At 43.3% G+C, this 17791-nt stretch overlaps 1 protein-coding gene across 1 annotated transcript in view; it reads left to right on the top strand.

Annotated features, from left to right (window-relative positions):
* Positions 1-6036: 6036 nt before the first annotated feature.
* Positions 6037-17791, top strand: part of OSBPL1A (oxysterol binding protein like 1A) — a 79707-nt gene continuing 67952 nt past the window's right edge. The window contains exons 1-3 of the mRNA XM_069004619.1: positions 6037-6370; positions 6483-6647; positions 11923-12045. Of these exons, the coding sequence (XP_068860720.1) occupies positions 11925-12045 (121 nt within the window). The 5' untranslated portion in view covers positions 6037-6370; positions 6483-6647; positions 11923-11924. The remainder of the gene's footprint in view (positions 6371-6482; positions 6648-11922; positions 12046-17791) is intronic.

Here is a 17791-nt window from a genome sequence, read left to right as displayed (position 1 = left end):
TCATTACATTAATTACATTTCATGTCATTTCTCGAAATCCATTTCTTTCATTTAACTTGGGCAAGTTTATGGCATCTTTAGAGACAGCACTGATCAGTAAAGATCTCATTGCACGCACAGCATGGGTTTCACCGTTTTTGCAGGTTTTGTAGTTTATGTTTTCTTCCAATGTGATTTTATACTGACACAGTTGGGAAGAATTCAAGGTAAACTTCGTTTTGCCCTCCTCGAAAGCTTAGAGAATTTGCGCCCGTTCCGGAGAACGGGATTAGAGTTCAGAATGATTGTGACAATCAGGGCAGGCGTTCTACAGACAAAAAAAAAAAAAACCCAAAACAAACTAACAACCCACAACAACAACAACATTGAAAACACCCAGGATGCAGCTGAGTAGGGAGAAAACTAGCACTGTGATATCAACTACGTGTATCCTGGATGGAGAACTGGTTGCACAGTGGTTCTACAGAAATTATTTCAGAGTTAGAGTGAATAGAAGTCTGCTTTCAGTGTCACAGACAGAGTTGGTTTAATTATTTTTGAAATTATAATAAAAAGAATATACCCAGTCTTAGAACATGACAAAAATGCACATTTTATCAGACAGTCACGTATTCCAGTTAATTTTAAAAGAGAGAGAGAGAGACATAGACAGACTGAGTGTATTGTTTAAACAATTGCCTTCTGACCAAAACATAACTGAAAGCTTTACTCCATAAGGACCTAGAAAAGATGGTGCTCCATCTGTTCATCCTAATACTAAACTGCCTTATAAATCTAAAGAGACAGCTATGACAGGACTTAAACTTTCTAACAGCAATCTCTCTATAGTTCTTCTGCTTTGTAAATTGCTAGTTTTGACTTAGCTGAACAAGTGTTACATTACTATACACATTTTTTGTTATTAAATAACTCAAAAATGTTATTGCCATTTTTTATGACTTGTCTATAAGTCATAAAAGCATTGATATGAAAGACTTCAGCAATCTACTATCAGGCCAGGAAGAAAACTGCTCCAGATAAGGGGGCACAGAGAATAAATCACAAAAGCTGTATGGACTGTAGACCTAACAGATTTCAGAGGACTCGCTAATTTCCTTTCATTGTCATTTTTATTTGTCACAAGTCTTATTAAATAGAAATGGAGATAAATGTGGCTAATGAATCTCTAGCATGTTTATAGATACTAAATCAATAACAGAGTAGCTGAACTGATATGGTGCACAGGAGTATTTACCAGAAAATTAATGTCTTTGTCTGTCTGAAACATTCTATTAAAGCAGATATGAAATACACATCCACAGCTTTCAAATGAAGGATATCAGCACAGTAGATTTTACTAAACTATTTGGGGTATTTTTTTAGTACATAACTGGACCTTACTGTTCCTCATGGTGAGGCATCTCCCAAAAGGATACTCTTCACAGCTATCCTTGAACTTTGATATTTAAAACGGTTACAAAGTCTAACCTTTGGTCCATCAGTTCAGTCTTTGTGAACCACAGATAGCAAAGAAAAACATTTAAAGCTCAAGTCAAATCAATTAAGCCAAGAAAACCCTGAGGTCAGGAAGCAGCCCAAATCACTACCTTGAATTCAAATTCTTTATTCTGTTTTGTCAGGGCAAGATAATACACTGGGTAATTACTCATTCCCTTCTGCAACTAGAATCTAATACTGGAGCACAAAAAGCTTAAGCAAGATATAAATAATATTCATTCGGGCAGGACTGAATCACAAATAAGTGAAAAACACAGAACTAAGAAATACAGAAGAATTAAGGTTTGAGTAAAATATCCATAGCCCTGCTTTATTTTGCATTCAACAGTTCAAACAACATGATGCATTTTCAACTTCTCCTTTACAATAAAAGAAAGAGGGAGATTGAGAACAAATAAGGACAAGGTCATGTCATGTCATGTCGTGTACTACTGATTAATGCCCTCAGTTCTGTACTCTGGTTTTGGGCAGGATTTTCTTCTACTGAGACTCTTCCAGTAGCATCTTAAGAATAGTTCAAGGAGAGAATTTTGCTATAGTTTCTTATCAACAAAATACTAAATTCTCTTTAATGCTCCAATTCTACTCTACATTCAAAAGAAATCTCATTCTAGAATAGAAATCTTAATTGGGTCATCCCATAATGAGCATTTATCCATTTAAGGACAAAGTAATTCAGCTGATTTCAGTTCCACAATGATGCATTTAGCTAGACTGTGGTCTAAACTGACCACAATAAATTAGCTATAAGGTTCAACTCTCCATATACAGCTGATTTATTATTTTGGAGCTAAAACCAAACCAAACTGATTCAGTGACAAGAACAAGAAAGTGCGTTAAACAAACCTGATTCTTGGTCTAAAACTACATGTCTGGTAAGACTGAGGAGAAGCACGTGTACAAGGGGACTTAACACCTTGGTTAGAAATGTTTCTTCTCATATAGCCACAACCCTGTTTTTGTGCTGGCTATAGCAGGGTACAGTTGCCTTCTACAGAGCTACAGAAATCCAAAAGCTTTTCTATGAAGTATAACTACTAGCAGACTTTAGGAGCCTCCTGAGAGAAGAGGACCAGCAGTGAATTCTCACATTTTCTCCTGCCATACTTGCATTCTGATAAAAAATGGGCATGTTAAAAGGAACTCTTCTCTCTTACAGTATTTTTTTCCCTGCTAGAGGATACCTCAGAAACTACCTGAGCTTGCTTCAGTGCTGCTTTGAGCAGCAAAAAGCATTTCGCAGCTCAGGAGGCAATCCAACTCACACCATCCACAAATTCACATTTTATGGTTATTTCCTGGAAAGTATGAAAGAAACTCAGCAACAGACTCACATCTGCAAGAATTCCTATTGCAGGCAGTTCAGAACAACATGAACATTTACTTCTATCACTCACTGGCAGTTGCCCATGGTAATACAGAGAGATCCACAAATAAATAAAATCAGTATGGAAATATGGCAAGGACCTGTGCTTTTCAGAGTTGAGGAGCAGTTTCCTCAAGAAGTGCACCAGGGCTGCATGAAAGCTGCTAAGGAGCAGATTTTTAGGACTGCTCATGAGCTAACAAACACACAGTCATTTACATGTTACTGCGTGAAAACAAACATACAACCCATCATGTATCATTTATTACTTTCACTTCTCATTTCCCTGTGTGCACTCCCTTGCCCAGTCATATATCTCAAATTTGACCAGTATGCTGTAGTCTGAAGAGGAAGGACACAAAGTCTCAGTGCCATAAGGGCTGCCCCATCACAGAATCTGAAAGGATATAAAAAAATACTATTCTGTGAAAATCCCAGACAAAACAGTTCAGCGAGTTCTGTGCAAGGCTGTTTGCCAGTGTGCTCAGCCCTAAGATGGGACACCTTTCATGCTTTCTGAATCACTAATTTCAGCAGGTTATCTGAAAAAGGAAAGACATGAAAAAAAGAAACAAACCAGGGGAAAGACACTTAGAACAAAACCTTGATATCAGCAACACTCTTTTTCTCATTTCCACACTTCAAAGTCCAAATGCACTGGCTCATTATTACTCTGGGATGTGCAAGGAGGCAAGACACGGGTGAAAAATAGACACTATTTAAAGACAGTGGAAGCAGGGGGAGTGTAGTGATCCTGGCCAGGAGAGGACTGTACATCCAGGGGTTGGTGATTCACAGTACAGTTACTGGAGCAGGCCCAGGTGTGTGCTGCGCTGCACTGCCTTCAGGCCTGGGTTGTGGTGCACAAAACCCTTGGAAGCAGGATTAACTCCACCAGCTCCTTGGTGCAGAGTGCAGGCAATTACACCATGTGCATGGCCTTGCCTTTATCTAGAAGCATAGCAAGGAGTGAACCTATCTCATGAACATCCTTTATGAATGGCTGTTTTCTTGTAAGAAAACGAAAATACTGCAACCAAAGAGGAGCCTTTCTCCAGAGCTGGGATATGTACAGCCTGCTTTGAGAGAAGTCCATCCAGGGTCAATCCAATGCTGCAGGAATGTGGAAATCATGGCTTCTGATTTATTTGCTATCTCTGTTGGTCTTTACTCTGTCTTTTTAAAACATTAAATTTATTAGGTTATTTGTTTTCAGGCCTTTCTTACCCAGATTCAGAGAAAAACCCTGCATTGACTGGCCAAAAGGTGAAACTGAACCCATTGCATTGCAATGGGTTATAGAGTAGGCAGGTGGCAATACCTCTATTTCATTATAAAATTTGTAAGAAATACAAGGTGATAATATGCATCTTTTAATTTTGTATTCATGTACGCAAAATAAATACAAAACAGGAAAAGGTTTTATTGTGAGGCTGCTTAAAGGATTTATGGCATTGGGAAAGATGGCTCAAAGTCAGAAGCAAGAGGAAGAAATAAAGGAAAAGGTATGTGGGGGTGACGCAGCTAGTGCTTTGAAGATAAGGGCAGCAACTTGAAGTCCTGCTCCTAAGAAAAGAAAGCCAATGTGATCCTTCCCTGAAGCCTCTCAGATGTTATATAATTTTTACTAAAGCATTGCTGGAAGCAGATCTCTTAAGATAAACCAATTAAAAGTAACAAAAGGCAGCAGAAGCCCAAACATGATACATTTGTGTTATCTCTGCAAGTGTGGAAGTGTTCCTTTTCTTCTTTTTGGTATGTCATTCTTCAAATATTAAAAATATATCTCACTATAGACAATGCAGAAAAATGAAGCTTGCCTCATTATCTATGCCTGAAGAGTTTCACAAGAATTGCTCAGGTTTAAACTTGCTCACTTGTGGAACAGAAGTTTCATCCTAATCTTTTGTGGTGGTTTGTCATGGCACCTGTGGCTCCTGCCCTGCCTTTTCAGTGCTCCTTCTGCATATGACACAGACTTGGTCATGCCACAACACTGCAAAGCTTTCCTGCTCCCTTAATAAATTCTTGCAGGATTTCAAAGGCACTGTAGGAGTTTTCAAAACACAACCCCTCTCACATGCTAAAGGCAGAATAAAAAGGCGCTAGCTCTTGGCTTCAGGTGAAAGGTGTAGTGAATAAAAAAAGGTAGGACAAACAGAGGGGAAGGAGTGGTGGACCAAAAGGCCTTGAAAAAAGTGAGTACTTCACTTTTTGTGCCTGGTAGCACCCAATTTCTCTTTTAGGTTGCTGTGCTGTTCTTAGAAGCAGTGTGTGTATTCACAATTTTCTTTCACCTCCACACGGTTGTATATGCCACCAAAGCGATTTCCTTTTCCCCTCTCCGGCGATGCGCCATTCCCGTAGTGTTACAGTCCTCTTTGAGGCCGGTTTGACCCCTCATCTCTCTGAACGCCTGTCGGTGTCTTTGCGTCCCGCCCCTGCCGCGGGAGCTCCCCGGGCAGAGCGGAGCCAAGGCCGTGCACCCGCAGCCCGGGCACTCACATGCGTTGGAAGGGACCTCTGGAGATCATCTGGTCCAACCCCCTGCCAAGGCTGGGTCACCCAGCGCAGGTGACACAGGAACGCGTCCTGGTGAGTTTGGAATGTCTCCAGAGAGGGAGACTCCATGACCTCCTTGGGCACCTGTTCCAGTGCTCTGACACCCTCAACGTGAAGTTCTTCCTCATGTTGAGGTGCAACTTCGTGTGTTTTAGTTTATGGCCATTGCTCCTCATCCTGTCGCTGGGCACGACTGAAACGAGTGCGACACCAAACCGCAGCGGGCACAGGGCAGTACCTGCGGGGCAGCCCCGGGTCGCAGGGGAGTCACTGTCCGTCCCAGGGCAGGGCGGCCGCCGCCGGCTGCGCCCGGTGCGGGTCCGTTCCTCTCAGAGGGCGGACGCAGCGCCCTCGGCGAGGCCTTGCTTCACTCCTCCCGGCTTTCCGGGCCGGCTGCGGCGAGATATGGACCCCCAGAGCCTGCCCTTACGGGGCACCCGCCTGGCCGCTCCCTGTCCCGGTGCCGGTCTCGGTCACGGGGGCAGTGCGGCGGCCAGGCGGGCGGAGCCCTGTCCGTCCCGCCCCGCCCGCCCTGCGCGGCGGGGGGAGCTGCCGCGGTGCCGCCGCCGGTCACATGTAAGCGCGCCCGGTGCGCGTAGCGCAGCGCGGGGCGGCGGCGGCAGCTCGCGAGGCGAGGCGAGGCCGGCGGCGGGTCAGCCCGCCCGCCCGGAGCGGGTTTCCTTCCGTGGCGGGGCCGGCGGGGGATGCGCCGCCCTCCCGTGGCGGCGCTGGCTTTGTTGCTGCCGTGGCCGCCTCTCCCCCGCAGCCGCCCGGAGCGTGTTCGGGGGTGGGGGTGTCACAGGTTCCCCCCTCAGGAGTCTGTTGTGCGGGCTGTGGGGACGGCCCAAAGCCGGGCTCGGCTCGAGGCACGAAGCAGAGGCGGCCTTAGAGGCGGGGGCCGGGGTGGTCTCTGGTCCTTGGGAAGCGGTGTCGTCGCTTGCTGCTGTGCGTGGGTGCCCCTTCCTCCTCCTCCTCCTCCTCCTCCTGTTCCCGCTGTTCCTGGAACAGGCGCGGCGCTGGCCAGTGCCCTCAGGTCTGAGCGCACCTTTCCCCGCAGGCGAGGAGCGCAGCTGCTGCGACACGTGAGCCTGACTCGTCTTAAAAAGTGTTTCATTACCGGGACCGGATCGAGCCGCTCCGTTCCAGGCGGTTCTGCTGAAGTTCTGGCTGCTTGGGACTGTGCCTGTCTGCTGATCCGAGTAAGATTTCGCACGAGCTGTGGGTAAGTTACTCGGAGTGCCTGTGCTGAGAAAAAGTCTTTGATGTAACCGGACTAAAATACGTGCGGAAAACAGCCAGGAGATGGCCAAGAACGAGGATTAGTTTAAGCAGTGTTTCCTTGGGAGTGGTATTGAATAGATGTGTTAATTGCTATTAAACAAACAGTGTATTGATTTTAGAGAGGTGCTGCGTTCACAGGAAGACTGTGTCATAGAAGCATGACCAACTTCTACAACCCTTTACCCGAAGACTGAAACAACTACTTTTAGATAACATCACTCATGCTTCTAGTGAGCCAGTCTTTCTTCTTGGAGCAGCTCCTGCCAGTACAGTGTGTTGTGTGGGTTTGTAGACAGGTTCTGTCTGTTTGTGCGGTTTGGTGCGTTTTGTCTGCCTTCTTTGCAAGCATCACATCATAGTGCGTGCGTGCTGGGACATGTAAAAAAATCTTCCTGAGCGGGTATCATCCTTTCCTACAGGAATCTAATTTTCATTGCTAGAGGGAGATCTATTGAAACACTAGACAATGTTATGCTTTTTGCCAATCTTACTGTTTGTCATGACGAGAGAAAGCTTCATATGCAACAGTGGCTGTTGCCTCAGAGCCTTAATGTTAAGTTGGCTAGTGCTAGTACTGCTTCTCCTACTTTTCTAGCTGTATATGAGTGAAACCCACTCATTCTAATTAGTGTATATTGTCATTGTTCTGGGCTGTGTACATGGCTGGAGGATTCAGCAGGAGAAGAAATCAAAGCAAAAGCAGGTGAGTCTTATGAATAGTGCTGCCTCGTAGTCAGGGATGGTACTTTAGATCTTTGTAGATCACTTTGAGAAAAGGAGCTTTTTTTTTGCTTGGACTTTATCCTAGCAGTGGGGTAAAGTTGGTAGTTTGTATATCGGTAGTTAAGTGGCATTTTGTCTTGAAGTATTCTGCAAAACTCCCTTAAGTAGGTGTGCAGGCAGAATGGTAACCTGTGCTCTCTGTGTAGGAAACAACCGCTGTGTGAAGACAGACCCTGTAATAGTGTGACAGGATCACTCTGGCATAGGTCTCGTAGAAGAAGATAAAAGCAGAGCATCTCAGTGCTATTTTTTATACCTTCTTAAAGGATAAGATTCAATTAGCAGTCAAGTACTGCCCTGGTAGTCCTAATGAGTTCAACAGAAGTGCCTTGCAGTCACATCTCAGCTGCAGAGAAGATGCTAAATAGTGTTTTGTGGTGTTGTGTCATGATGTACCAGTGACTGTGGACACTGCCCTGCAAGCCTTTCAAGGACACAAGGCATAAACAGGGGTTGTGAAGGGCAATTTAACCTGTATCAGCTGATTAATGGAATAAGCTAATAATGGCAGCACAACTGACTGAAAGATGTGTTCTCCCTTAAGTGGCTAGTAGATTTGCATAGAGGCAGCACAATTCATATAGATTAACCTGCTGGTAGTGTCTTAAGGCTAGTAACTCCAAACCAAACAATTAAGTTTCTCCCTCAGTGCTGATGGCCTGGCTTGGTGCCTCAAAACTGTGGTGGGGATTTTGGAAGTCTCTTCATGGTGGGTCATGGGACCAAATGAACTGTCTGCATGGGAGTATAGGTGTACAAAGTACACTGCAAGTGCACGCCGCTTGCAAGTGCCTGTGTACTGATTTGTTTCCATACTCTAAACTTGTCACTCAGACTTGTGTTGGTGGTTTCTCATCTCTGTTAGAGAGCAAATCCTATTGCTTAAAACAGTATTTACAAGAGTATAAAAGGTTCTGTTAAGAGTCTCTTTGCTGCCAGCTTCATTTAGCATGTCATTTAGCTCGTTAGCTGAAACTTTGTTCTTTACCACTTGTCTGATGGGTAACTGCATGCAGATTCACTTTCCAGCCCCAATTGTAGAAACACTTTCACGTGAGTGATCCGTCTAACTATGATTAATAGCCAGACAGTCGCTCTTCTGCATCATTGCACGCTTCAGGCTTACAGTGTGTGTTTGAAATTGGAGGCTTGGCCTAAACAGCAAGGTCTTTGGGGACTAAACCTGTAAAGCAGACAGACCATGTTACTATGCATGTTACTCTATTGCTAATGTTTGCTGTAAGAGTACAAACAAATCAGTGATTTTAACCTTATGAGTATTTGGTGGTAGAAAAACTATGCAAGTACTTTTATATAGTGATTGAACTTTCTGAATATCTTGAGCTGTTTAAGATTCTGGTCATGTACGTAACAGGCCTTGCTGCATACAAGAGTTGTTTATTTGAATCAGCGTCTTGGTTTCTTTCCCAAGCAATCTTTTCTTCCTTCTCATCAATATCAAATGGAAACAGCAGGTTCTTAATGCGTTGAAAGTGCACTGCTATTCGTACCTGCTAAGTATGTGGGATGTTGACAAGTGATACAGGGTAATAATAGGAGTGTGTTTCTTGTCTGAGAGATGGCTAAAGCAATACTGTGTGGGAAGGGGTGAAAATGAAGGATGAGCTTAGCTTTTTTTTTCTTTCCCCCCCTCTCCATAATGGCTAAGCCAGAAAAATAGGTCTGACTATCCTCTTAGCTTTGATTTGTGTGGTTCTCGCTGCTGCATTCTGTGTCCCACTGAAACTGTGTCAGTCAGCTTCAGAGATGGTATTACAGGCTGATAATACATTAACATACATGATTTTGATCATTCTCCAGACACTGCTAGAACTGATTCACTGAGGAAAATTATACCTGCCCCAGTAGCAATAAACTCTGCTGTGTTGCCTCCACAAATGTTTTAAAGGAAAAAGTAGCTTCAGGGCTTGAAGGACTGCTAGAAGAACTAGTACTGTTTTGTTTCATTTTCTGGTAGAACTGAAAAGCATGCATGAACAAAAGTGCTGACTAATCACTTCTGGAGAAGGCATTTGTATCCTTTGTCTGTGGTAGATTGCAGGTGACTGATCCAGTCTGTTCTTCTGAAATGTGCTAGAAAGGGCTTGCTTAGTCTTTGTTAAATTCTTTGAAAACGGATTCTCTCTCCCCCTTTGCTGATTGAGGAAAAGGTAGGGAAACCTGTCTTTGCTGTGTTATTAGCTCCTTGGCAGTCTGTCCTGTTCTAGATTTCTGCCTCAGTCTTGAATATTACAGGATCTGTTACAGGCTTTTTGTTCCTTACCCAGTGTTCTCACTGTCTCTTTTCTTGCTGAGTGGCTTCTTATCGAAGCCACTCAGCAAGAAAAGTTGAAGAGCTCCCTGCATCTATTTAAGCTGCGAGTGTGCGTGGTGCAATCAAGCTGCCTGTCCAGAACAGCAGAGTGTAAACAGTTTGTGGGACCAATCAAAACCTCTGCTAGTATAGGAAAGCTAACTGTGTGAGGCCAGTAATCATTAACTGACTGCAGGATCTGGTAAACCTAGTGAACATACTAAACTGGAGACACTAAATTTGGACAGAGCTTCTTGTTTTCCTATTGTATCAACAGCAATAAATTATCTGTAGGAGCACAGTCTTTTGAAGCTGTTTTTAAAATAGTTTCTTGGCACATCTTAAAAGCAGTGTGTTTAAATAGGGCATTGCTGTATCTAGGTCTAGTTGAACCATAGAATAAGCTGAGTCAGAAGGGACCCATCAGGATCATCGAGTCCAGGTCCTGGCACTATGCAGGATGCCCCAAGAGTCGCACCATGTGCCTGAGAGCATTATCTAAACACTTCTTGAATTCTCTCGGGTTTGGTGCTGTCTGCTTCTCTGGGGAGCCTGTTCAGTGCTCAACCACCCTCTGGGTGAAAAACTCTTTCATGATACCCAGCCTGAACCTCCCCTGACTCAGCTTCATGCTTCATGCTTTTTTCTCAAGTCCTGTCACTGGTCACAAGAGTGAAGAGTACCTGCCCCTCTGCTTTTCCCCATGAGAATGTAGAAGGCTGCAATGAGTTCTCCCAGCAGTCTTCTCTTCTCCAGGCTGAACAAACCAAATGACCTCAGCCTTCCTTCATAAAGCTTCCCCTCCAGATATTCCATCATCTTCAGTGCCCTCCTTTGGACATCCTGTATTATCTTAATGTCATTTTTATATTGTGGTGCCCGAAACTGCACACAGCACTGGAGGTGAGGCCGCTCCAGTGCAGAGCAGAGTGGGACAATCCCCTCCCTTGCCCGGCTGGTGATGCTGTGCCTGATGCCCCCCAGGACATGCTTGGCCTTCCTGGCTGCCAGGGCACTGCTGACTCGTGTTCAACTTGCCATTGAGCAGGACCCCCAGGTGCCTTTCTGCACTTCTACTCTCCAGCATCTCATTCCACAGTCTATACACACATCCCGGGTTGCCCTGTCCCAGATGCAGTCCAGCACTTGCACTTGTTAAACTTCATACAGTTGGTAGTTTTTGTAATAGCATTTAAAAAAAAAAAAAAGGCAAACCAACTTCAGATTGTGATTTCAGTGTGGGAAAAAAATTGGTTAAGATATCCCTTAGTAACAGTATTCATCAACAGACCTGGTAGGTACCAGTATCGCTTGCCTAAAGGTCTAAGGCTCCCAGTCTAGTCGGGAGCTGTAACATAGTTATGTTAAAAGATTTTGTTTTCTCCCTTCTTTGAAAGACATTAATACCATTTTTTCCTTTGTAGTTCAAGAGCAATGGTAGGATTAGAATTAATTAGTGATCTTTTACATTTGTGTGTTAACTTATATTGTATTATTGTGTTTCTTAAAGATAAGGTCAAATCTACAAAGTTGTCTGAGTCCCTGATTCCCCTTGAAGTCGAGGTTGCAGGGCCTCAGATACTCAGGCTCAAGAGATGATAGTACTAATCACTGATGGTTATCTGACACCTTCATGCAAAGACATTCTGTTCCCCAGGGTCAGCAGCCAAAATACCTGTCAATTAATTCTTAAGTAATACTTGGGCTAATGAATGTACATAAGTTACCTTTCTTTTCCTTTCCTGTTGTCTTTGGAAACCTTGAGGGATAAGGGTGAAAGCCTTGTAACGAAAAAGCAAATGCTTACTGGTTATGCTTGTAGCAAAGCTTGCCTTGTTTGTGGCATAGATCTTCAGCTCCCAAGCCACCCTTAGAATCTAGAAAACAGAGAAGCAAGAAAACATGGGTATTTGGTTATTTAACTGCTTTGTATGAGGAATTTTAATGCTTCTTAGTAGCCTGAGTGCTGGACTGTTGCAACAGCTTGCGCATTAAATGTGTTCCACCTTTCTCATAACAGGGTTAGTATTAAATAACAGGGAAAAGTGATGTAATTTTAAGCAGTAACTTACAGCAGTATAAGAGATTGCAAAATCTGTTCTTTCGTATCTTTTATTAGAGATGACTACAGAAGCAGAACAGCAGCTTCTCCATGATGCTAGAAATGGAAATGCTGAAGAAGTTAAACGGCTGTTGGATACCTTGGACAAAGGAGAAATAAGCTTTGATATCAACTGTAAAGGTTAGTAGCCTTCCTCAAATGTTTGTAATCTCGCAGTTGAAGTCACATGTAGTGAAACTGATAGTGATAGTATAATCTTGCTTTCTTTGGAGTGCTCAGTAGAGTAATAAAAAACCCACTTAAACAGCTTTTACGCTGTGACTTGAGGACATACTTGCATAGGGGAGAGATAATAAGAGTATGGATAGTTGCAGCATACAGAAAACTTCAATGTAATTCACAGACACTAGAAGTGTCAACAAGACAAGGAATCAGTGCCTCTTTTTGCCTGTGTTTGTGCTTATGCCAACTTGGAAGCTTTAGAATACTAAACAAAACAGACTGTGGTGCCCGGGGATGGTTTAGGGAGGTAAATAGCCTGCAGCAGGGCTGCAGAGAAGATTAGATCAGGTCAGTCATTTGTTCTGCTCGGTGTGAGTTTGTTTTATTTTTATATTGTTTTTAGTCCTGTGTTTTGTTATCACACAGTAGAAGTGCTACAGTTTTTGCCACTGGCAAAAATGTTTGGGACAAATGTATATTTTTTACTATTAGCAGAATACTGTGTTACTTGGGAGAAGAAACTAAAACTGGTCTTCATCTGTGTCTGGGTCTTTGTCCAACACTGAAGTTTTGCTCATGTGTAGCTAACACAGTTGTGGCTCAGCAACTTGCTTGCTGTGCGTTAAAACTTCAAACTGGTACTGGATTTGCAAGCTTGCTAGCAATTGCAGACTACCTTACTTCTTTATTATTTTAGCAGCTTTACATTTCTCTTTATTTACATGATTATGTTTCTAGTTGCTTCCAAAAAGTGGATGTGTATCCCATTCTTTCTCCCCAGGCTGATATTCCATTGTTTGGCATTTAACTGATTAGCAGCACTGAGAAGAAAGGGCTACAGAGGGAGAAATCAACTGTGCTTCCTCTCAGCCATAACAGAAGGGAAACCCTTGCCCTAAAGGGCAGGGATTCCTGTTATCTGAACAAGCTCTATCCCTTTCCCAAGTCTCATTCTTAATCATGAGCTTACTTATCCTTTTGTTTGACTACTCAGCCATGTTTTGATTTTTTCAATGGTTAATGTACTCGCCTCAGAAAAACAAGTTGTGAAACACAAGCTCTTGCTACTTCATCTTTGTGGAGCTAGTTCATAATTTAAAGGGCAACCAAACAGACCTTGATGAAGCTGAAGTCCTCCACCTTCAGAAGTATGTCCTTGGTAAATATTCAAGATGCATAGTGCCTAAACAGTTGGAATAAAAGTACCTTAAGATTCATGCAACAGTGCCCATAAATAAATTCTTGAAGTCTCTTGTGCTTAGAAGAGATTTCAAAGTGTCTCTGATGTGTTCTTGCACATAATCTGAAGTCAAAAAAGCATAATGAAATAGCATAATCTGCCATCTATTATATCAAGCAAATGGGTCTCTGGTCAGAAGGTCTGCAGCATAGAAGAGACTCTGGTAATGAAGTGAAAAATAGTGCTTAGCTGTTTTTCTAGTTTAACAATACATACCAGCTAGTTAATACTTGCTTGCTAATGGGGGCTCTAGGAAGCTAGAAGGAATGTGCTCATGATATTGTATTTAACCTAAACTAGTTCCAAATATGGATTTTGTTTACAGTGAAATCTCTGCTTTTGAAGTTTCAATTCTTCTAAATGTTAGAGGACATAGAAGTCTAGTTAGTGTTTTCTGGGGGAACTGCTCTAGTGTGAAACTTCAGAGTTAAATCTCTGTTCTTCTGCAGTCTCTTTTCAGAGGCTGACTTGTTTTACTCTGCTCTCAGAGTATTCCATTGGAAACAGTCTAAGAAAAATTCAGGCCAAACAGTAGCTGCTGTATAACTACCCCTGCCATTCTGCCTCCTCACTAGCCAAGCTACTCTGTCTTGGAAAGGGAGGAGGGAGAAAAAGTGAAGACAACCCTTCCCCTTCACCTCAAAGCTAACAAATTTTCGTTTATATTCCCTATCAGAAGCCCCCATCCCTGTCCAAAGATGAGACCCATCTACCTTGGTGCTGCCCTCACTGCTGCCTGGACGCTCCTCACAACGCCACAGGCCCTCAGCTTGGTTGTCCCACAGCCCAGCCATAATATCTGGGTGACCCTAGCAAGGACATTAAAACAAGATAACTTGTGCCTGTCCATAGGCAACCTAGACAGCCCATTGTCGACATGCCTGGTAGGGATTCCTCTAGCAGCACATGAATACCCATATACAGGTAAGAAACCCAGTCCGGTAGACATTTGGGATGAGTGGACCAAGATTCTTCCACAAGCACCAGAGAAACCCCAGGAATTGGACTTACTGAGGTCCTCCAAAGCTCATTACTATGTGCAATTTTGTTATAAACTATCTGGGCAACATTTGAACCATCTTGACCTTATTAGGTCTACCCATAAAAAGTGTATCACCAAATAACAAAGTTTATAATCCTCCAAATTGGTGCAATTACATCAGTCATACACTTTCTTCATCCTCACTCCATCCCAAAGGGTTGCCCTGGGGAGTGTTTCTTATTTGTGGAGACAGGGCATGAGCCGGGATCCCCTCATGCCTTCAAGGGGGTACTTGTAGCTTTGGCCAGCTTATTACCGTCACCCCAAACATCACGAAACTCCAAGGTTTAAAGAATAATTCGGCACACAAACTGGCACGCCAAAAACAATCGTATATGGAATATGACAAAAATTGTGATTCTCAAGTTATTGACTGGAGTAAAGAAAAAAGGGTAGCAGTCTCCCTGCTTCGACCTTAGGCAGCCACTGCTAAAGCCCTTGGTGAACTAAATTACCTTGGGTGCTGGTTTAGCAGGCAGGCCAGTGCCACATCTGTTGCCCTTAGCGACCTCCTCCGAGATGAAGAAACCACCAGACACACGACACTGCAAAACCGGGCAGCCATCGACTTCCTGCTCCTAGCCCATGGACATGGCTGTCAAGATTTTGAAGGCATGTGCTGTTTCGATTTAACATCACGTAGTGACTCCATCTCACAGAACATCCAGCTGCTAAAAGATCAAGTCCACCAAATCAAGACAGAAGAAAAAATCACAGACAATGTCAACAACTTTCTTGGACAATGGGGACTCCAAGGGTGGGGACTTTCTTTAGTTAAGGGTGCTGTGTAGATTTTCATTGTAATTCTTATTGTATTGGTTATGTTCTCATGTTTTTTATGCTGCTTTAAAAAGGCCGTTGGGGAGGTGTTCTTGGTAAAAGAAGGGGGAGCTGTAGAGGGCTGTGAGCCCTTGGCACGAGAGCCCTCTGCACTTCCTTAGAGGAGAAAGGCTTGAGGGCAAAAATACTTTCCCCAGAGATAAGCAACCTTCCTCTGGGTCATGGTGACAACGTGAACCACCCCCAGCGTGCCTTGTTTCTATATGGTAATAGCCTGTACCCAGTTGGCTAGTTGGTTTCTACCCCACCCCCTGCCTTTCCCATAAAAAGCTCCTTGTTTCTGCCCCTTGGCAGGGAGCCTTTGTCCCTGGCCTCCCCTTCACAGGGGCTGCTGGACCATAAAAGCTACCTCTGTGGAATTGCCATACAAGGCTCCTGTCTCTCTATCCCCGAGTTGGCCTTGGGTGATTTCACAAAGAGCTGAATGACAAGAGCTGGACTCACTTGTCAGTGAGAAATCGCTACACTTGCTGAAATCCCCTGCTGCCCAGGGAGGCCTGCCATCGTCCTGGAAGAGTTGTTCCTTGCAGGACACTCTCTCTCAGAAGGTCATGGCACACCGGGTTGTACACCCCGGCTTTCTGACAGCAATACTGTTTTGCTACAAGTTATGATCTGTTGGGTACTACCAGGTATTAATTGCATAACAACCTGATGATTAACTAAAGTACACACTATAGACTGTCTTTTTGCAGCCCTCAATCTTCCTTCTCTTCCTGACAGCTTCTTGTGCTTCTGTCATTACCTTGGATAATAGATGTCCCTAGAAAGTCAGGGCATGGGGAATGTCTTCAGAGCTTCAGGATTTGCATCTGATATGGCAATGCCACGTGGCTTGGAATAAAGTGCTTCTGGAGCAGGTGGAAGGCTGTACTAGAGGTCGTGTAAACTTCCTGCAGGGTGTGCCTTGGTAGCTGTAGGTCTGACAAGTTAATGCACCTGGGTGACAAAGCCTGTCTTTGACATCTTCTCCTTGTCTTTTCAGAGTGGAGCTGTATCTGAGGCTGGGTGTGCTGTATATTCATAAGTCAAGTCTGACAACAGTGATCCTAAACATCACAATTTCAGCCAAAGTGAAGGAAGAGAAAATAAATTCAGGCTTCCTGCACTTGCTCTGTTGTGACTGTATTCTACCCTGTCAGTGCTCACAGATAAGCAGGATTTGCTTGAGGAAAATCCTGCCAAATTATCTGAACTTCTGTTTTTGGGTTCCTCAGTTCACTGCTTTGGAAAGAGGGTATCTGCATTAAAACAGTACCAAACCCAGGTTTCATCCAAAATAATCGTGTTTTCTAAGGCCATCTATTGTTGGCTCATTCTCATTAAGTACAAGAAAATAGCATATCTAGGAATTTGCAAAGTAAAAAAATCTGGAAGGTAAGGTTAACAGTCAGTAGCATGCTATGGCAAAATACACATTTGAATGACTGCACAATGGCCTAGCAGCCCACAGCTGGAAAATTACTGCCTACCTTGTCTCCATTCTCTAAACAAATGGTGACACTTGAGACTTAGAGTTAACTGACATTAAAGCAAAGAGCTGGGTGTAAGGGAGAGAGGAATTATTTTTTTAATGGAATTACATTTTTTTTCTCCTTTCCTATCCTTTCATTCTCCCCTGCGTAATGGTGTCATGATTTAAAATAATAACAAAAAAGGTACAAACACTTGTGGTCACTTGAAGAGAAGTAACACCTCAAAAAAAAAAAAGGTCAGCTAACATCAGAAATGCAAACATTCAGAGTGGATGCAGAACAAGGGTCTGTTCTTACTTTATTCAGTAAGAACTCCAAATCTGGACAGGTTCCTGGTTATTTCTTTTCATGACTGGATTCCTCGGCAGCAACACCATCTTGTCAGGGCTGTTAACTAATGACTGTTCTGGCTAATTGTATGAATTCAGTGCAACTCAAATCTCTTTTGTATTCTTTGAATGAATCTTATTCCCTACTGGACTGAGGCACAAGTGATGTCCCTTTAGTGTGTTATCCAACATAAATAGCCCCAGAGTTAGTGATCCACACAATATTTACCTTCTGTGATACTTTGGCCTATCAGTGACAGAGAGTAGGAGCTCCGTTTTAGGCCAGATTGTAATGAGGGAGAAATGTAAATCTGGGGTTGGAAACAACAGGAGTTGAGAAGAAAGAGAATCAAATTACAAAAGAAATTGTCAATAAAGGGCAGGAATGTTAGCTGGAAACAGTTATAAGAAATGGGAAAATATTTCAGCTCTGAACCGCATTCTAATGTTAATTTTTAATATGAGAGCAGAAAAGATGATGAACTTTCAAGATGAACAGTTTGTTTTCTTTGTGCTTGTGGCTTGTTTCCTCAGGGCAAACTTATGTTGTGTGTGTTCCATGCCTCAGTACCTGAGGTTATATGACAGGGGAAAACTTAATGGTGGCAGTAATTTCAAAACAATTTCTACTGCCTTATTTTAATTTTTCTTCCATGTACAAAATGATAGCTTTCAGCTGACACTGTAATGCTGTGGGTCTGTTGCTTTGTAAAAACAAAGCACAAGTTGCCTTTGCTTAATACAGTTGAGTGTTGCAGTTGGAAAGTAAAGTGGGTTG

The sequence above is a fragment of the Aphelocoma coerulescens genome, chromosome 2 (assembly GCF_041296385.1).
Source record: "Aphelocoma coerulescens isolate FSJ_1873_10779 chromosome 2, UR_Acoe_1.0, whole genome shotgun sequence".
Classification (NCBI taxonomy): domain Eukaryota; kingdom Metazoa; phylum Chordata; class Aves; order Passeriformes; family Corvidae; genus Aphelocoma; species Aphelocoma coerulescens.
The sequence above is the reverse complement of the archived record's forward strand: the minus strand, read 5'-3'. Positions and strand labels throughout refer to the sequence as shown.